The sequence below is a fragment of the Quercus robur genome, chromosome 5 (assembly GCF_932294415.1).
Source record: "Quercus robur chromosome 5, dhQueRobu3.1, whole genome shotgun sequence".
NCBI lineage: Eukaryota > Viridiplantae > Streptophyta > Magnoliopsida > Fagales > Fagaceae > Quercus > Quercus robur.
Window position 1 is genome coordinate 11,578,686 of NC_065538.1, and position 4,999 is coordinate 11,583,684.

The 4,999-nt window shown below is 33.1% G+C and overlaps 1 protein-coding gene across 1 annotated transcript; it reads left to right on the forward strand.

The window, feature by feature from the left end:
- Positions 1-4,712, forward strand: LOC126725143 (uncharacterized). Its single transcript, XM_050429679.1, has 5 exons — positions 1-489; positions 1,342-1,392; positions 2,260-2,295; positions 3,270-3,348; positions 4,302-4,712. Exons 1-4 carry the CDS (start codon positions 253-255, stop codon positions 3,273-3,275), a joined length of 330 nt encoding a protein of 109 aa, XP_050285636.1. The 5' UTR covers positions 1-252; the 3' UTR covers positions 3,276-3,348; positions 4,302-4,712.
- The last annotated feature ends 287 nt before the right edge of the window (positions 4,713-4,999 follow it).

Genomic DNA, 4,999 nt, shown 5'->3' on the forward strand with positions numbered 1-4,999 from the left:
GAAAAAAAAACCCTAAATTCACAAAAACTCTTAGCTCACTCTCAACCTAGCTCTCGATCTCTAATCTCGCCGATCCCTTTGACTCCCAGACCCTCATTTTCTATTTTCTATTTCCAAACCCACCACCACCTCTCTCTCTCTCTAGCCCAATCCCTAACAAAGACAAGGCAAGGCCTTCATCTTCTTCCAAAACCGCCATGAAAGTCCGGTCAGTGAAGCTCAGGGAGGCCCACAAGGCCTCCTCCTCCAGCAATGGCCGTGGCGGCGGCTCCTTCTGCTTCGTGGTGTAGGACCAGCAAGCGAATCACCTCGTCACTGCCTCCTCTTCTGATCCTTTTATCTCCATCCACGACCCTCTTCTTCCGTCAAGCGCTCCCAGGATCCTCCGCCACCACCGCAACGGCGTCACCGCCATCGCCATTAGCCCCAACTCCACTTGCCTCGCTTCTGGATCCATCGATCACTCCGTCAAGCTCTACAAATTTCCCGGTATTCTAATCTCTGTTTCTCCGTTTCTTTTGTTGAGTATGAAGTTTGTGGAATTTTGATGCTGGGATTTAAAAAAAAAAAAAGGAAAATTGGGTTTGATTTCAATGGTTACTGGGTTCAGATTGGGTTTTTGCTTGTGGATTTTCGTATGTGTTCATTAACGTGAATATTCTGGTAAAAGTTTATCTATGTGGATATATGGGTCTCAAAATGACTATCTTATCACTTTCTTTTGCTTTATTAATGAAAGTTTATCTATGTGGATATATGGATCTCAAAATGAAAATATCCTATATGTGTTTTGATAGAACATTTTTATAAATTTGAAGTGCAACATCTCGAGGAGAATATATTAGGCACAACTTCAATTTGAACTAATTTAATAGTGGTACAATATTCTATATGAAATCTTCTGTCTTATTCTTTATCTTTCTGATAAGTTCCACTCACCACTAAGATAAAAAAAAACTAGGTCACTTCTACAACATTAAAAAATTTGCTGCGTAAGCATATATAGTTGCCTTTGAGTAATACTACATATTAAATAAAAATGTGGCCATAGCATGATTGGGCATGTGGGCCTTCCTGGGTATTATATTCCAAATACCAAATGATTGTTGCAAAGAGAAACCTGAATTCACAAGATCATCTCTTATGTTTTTTTCTAGAAATCATTTTCTTGTTTCTTACATAAAGTACTTTACATCTTAAAGTGAAATACATAGTTATTACCCATTAAAAGCATGTGTATGTAGTTCTATAATCCGTACTTGTAAAAAAAAAAGTTGCTCTATAATCCGCTAGAAAAGTTTCTGCAGATCACTTTACTTTACTTATATTTTTTGGTGATAGGATCCAAGGGAGAAGGCTAAATCAGAGACAAGGGATTGGTTGAACAATGTGGTATGAAATTAAGCGTTTTGATTCATATGACTTGTCTAATTCTAGCTTGTATGTGTTTGTGAAGCCGCATGCATATTTTCTGCCCCTATAACTAATGTAGAATTGTTATTAATGGACTATGGGTGAGCATTGTTTTTGTGCTAGTTTTTATTAATTGTTATGACTTATGAGAGAGCATTGTTTTTGTGCTAAACTGGCCTAATGTGGAGAGCAGTCCCCCTTCATGATAAGGGGAACTCATGGTGGCTTTCCAAAGCAAAATTGTTAGTCTAGAGTCTAGACTACTCTTTTTCTTTATAAAGTAGATCGTCTATTTTGTTCTGGTTTATAATTTTGAGAAAGTCACCACCTGTAATATGTAAGTACATTTTAGTTGCTATTTATTTATTTATATATTTTTTAAAGTGAAATTTGAAAGTGGTTTGTTCAGGTTAACTTATATGTGACAATTATAAATACAGAGGATCATCTATTAGAGCATTTTCTTTGTTTGACTATTAGTTTTATCCTTCTTGATTTCATGTTGCATGGTAAGTGCTGCTTACAAGTGAGTGTTTTAAGACAATCTGGAGGGAGGGAAGTTGGATAACTTTGTGGCTTCTAAGTTGTGGTTTTTATTGCTTTTTCTTAGCTGGTCCTGATTTTAAAATTGTATGGTATGGCACATTTACCGATTTATACATCTAACATCTTTGAAAGATCTACTTGTTTTAATATTCTGTCAAATAAGATTTATTATATATTTTCGTAGATTCATCTTTAGACTTTTTTGTTTTCTTCGTTTTTTTAGTTGCTTCTTTGATTAATTTGGTTTCCTATTTCACTATCTGTCACTATTGAAATGATATGTAACTGAATCAATTTTAGGTACCAAAATTTCTGTCAAAAAGTAGTCCTCATAAGGTACAATCCCCCCCCCCCCCCTTTGGGGCCCCTTTTTATTCCTCTATCTTATCTACATATTCTCATCATGCAATTTTTTCTTCATCCCTTGTACTTTGACTACTGGTCATGCTTACACCATCCAGTCCAGTTTATTAATGAGCACTTCATTAGTTGAACTGTAAATTTTAGCCATAGGAAGATCTTCAAAATTATGGCTTTTTATTTATTTCAATTCATTGCTTGGACCAAGCATTCAACTAAAGATTAATGACTACTATAATATCCCTACTTATGTAATAATATCTAACATAGATAATTAAATAAATCAAATTTAAATAGTATTCCTAGAAATATTTCATTGTGAAAAAGGTACCAACAAAACTCAAAAAGTTTATTCATTCTTAATCTATTCCTAGAAATATCTCTTATCGACTTCATAGTATTCCTAGAAATATTTCATTGTGAAAAGGGTACCAACAAAACTCAAAAAGTGACAAACATATTCAACTAGTAGAGAAGAGCCACTTGGTGTGGCAAATCTCCACAGTGATTGAGTTTAGTTCTCACCAGTCATGAATGCTCCAAGCATGTAATAAAACGTGTAAGATGTATGAAGGCTTTATTGTCGCAGTCGATTTTTATATATATGGTCATGAACTTTTTTAATTTCTTCTTTTTTTACAATTATATGTATAGCATAAACAATTAGATCAGAAAACTAGTATCAACTCTTTTTCTTACCTTTTCCAAACTATACTTTTTTTAGCCATAATCTTTTTTCTTACCTTTATCATTGTAGTCAACAATGTTAGAGAGATAAGCTTTACATAAAAATTTTAAAAAAGAAAGTACACGTCCACGTCTTCATCTTCGTGCATTGCCATGCAAGTAATCTTTCACTCTCCATCTAGCCCTTATCTTTGAAGTTCACCCTCTTGCATATGACTATCCAAAATTAACTGAAATTTTAATATTCTTTACTTTCTTGGCAGAACTGATCAGTACCATCAAAGCTCCAATATGTGCATTGCAGATTAGAAGTCCGGAACCTTGTTGGAGACTCTAAAACAGGTAAAGTTTAAAGAAAATTTCATCGTCAATTTAAGCATGTATACTTTGTTATGTGGCCAGGAAAATTTTTACAGCTATAAGCGCTTCTATTGACCAAGACCAAGTGATTGGTCTAATTAATGGTTCTCTGCTTCATGTAATCCATAAAGTTCCGGGCTCAAATCTTCTAATCAATACCTTGGACCATTCTTTCTTGTAATTATACGATGTGTCATACTGCACTGACTGAATAATCAGGCTTAATTATACGATGTGTCAGAATAATCAGGCTTAATTATGAGACAAAGAGATAAGTGCAAAATAATAAGTCCAATCCCCACCTAAGTGTAAGATCAGGAACTTGTAGATAAGGGTAATGTATTACTTAGTTGGAAACAATAATGCATGTATGAATAAGCATGCAGCATGTTAGGCGTGATGCCTAGACAAAGAAAGAGAGAAAAAAAAGTGTCTAATCAATGTTGTTTATAGTTGTTGAAGAGAAGGAATTAATTATGTTTTTACTAAATAAAAAGTATTTTATGTTAGGTTATGTTACAGAAATTTGTTATGTTCCAGTTGGAAAAATAAAATAAAATCATATTAATAGCAAACAAAAACATCAAGATCCACCATCTTATAAAAATAATTGGAAACATGTTCTTGAAAAATCAACCCATTCCAATGAGTTTTGGAATGTCACCCAAAATCTTATATTCATGGCAAATTTTATTCAGTCCTAGACCTTCACAAATTCCTATCAAATTTAGTTAATTAGTGCTATCATTTTCAATTTAGTATTAGTATTTTTTTTTTTAATCTATGAGGCCTATTTTATCATCTTAGATGTATGAGGCCTATTTTCCATCTCTAAATAGGAAGTATGGATTTATGCGACTGTTGAAGAATGTTTTCTGATTTTGTTTAATTAACCTTGTATGTTACTTATGTTCCGTCTCTTTTTCTATATACAGGTTAAGAATTTAATAGCTTGATTTGGTTATTGTGAATTGGCTACTGCAAATCTTTCTGGTCAACTGGTTCCACAACTTGGTCAGCTTTTAAATCTGCAATACTTGTAAGTCATCTTGACATGCAGGGCAAGTTGTTTGACTGTATTTTTTTTTTTTTTTTTTTTTTTTTTTTTTTTTTTTTTTTGTGTTGCATGAGTTAGTGCCAGGATATGTCCACACAAGAAATAGACTTCACTACCCATAAGAAATTCTTAGGCTGCTTGTAAAACCCCCACCTCCTTGATTAATTATAGTTGGGTCCTTTTCTCATTTGAAGTTCATCTCTGCATGTAAAAACCAAAGTTTGTTGGGAACTTTTATTTTATATGTAATTATTTGGATATGTAATTAATCTTTTGGCAACGAACTTAATTGTTTTGTTTATGTAAAACTATCGTTTATGTAATTAATATTTTGGTAATGGTTTGATACTATATAGTATCAAATATGCAATTTGTTTTGTTGATATTTTGGTAATTAATGATTTCATATATGCAATTTGTTTTGTTGGTTCAGTATTGTTGCATTTGAGTGTTGGCAGGAATGTGTATGTGGAATTACAGGTTTTGTTTTGGACAGAAATCTTAGGAAGAAAAAAAATATTAAAAAAAAAAAAAAAAAAACCTACAGCTGCGTTTGAAACGCGGCTCTAACACATA

What these genes read in the sequence shown, in the direction of transcription:
- LOC126725143 (XM_050429679.1), top strand. Translation starts at nt 253, where the DNA reads ATGGCCGTGGCGGCGGCTCCTTCTGCTTCGTGGTGTAGGACCAGCAAG. An exon ending in CAAGCTCTACAAATTTCCCG is followed by an intron (nt 490 to 1,341) that starts GTATTCTAATCT and finishes TTTTGGTGATAG; the next exon opens with GATCCAAGGGAGAAGGCTAA. An exon ending in GGGATTGGTTGAACAATGTG is followed by an intron (nt 1,393 to 2,259) that starts GTATGAAATTAA and finishes AATCAATTTTAG; the next exon opens with GTACCAAAATTTCTGTCAAA.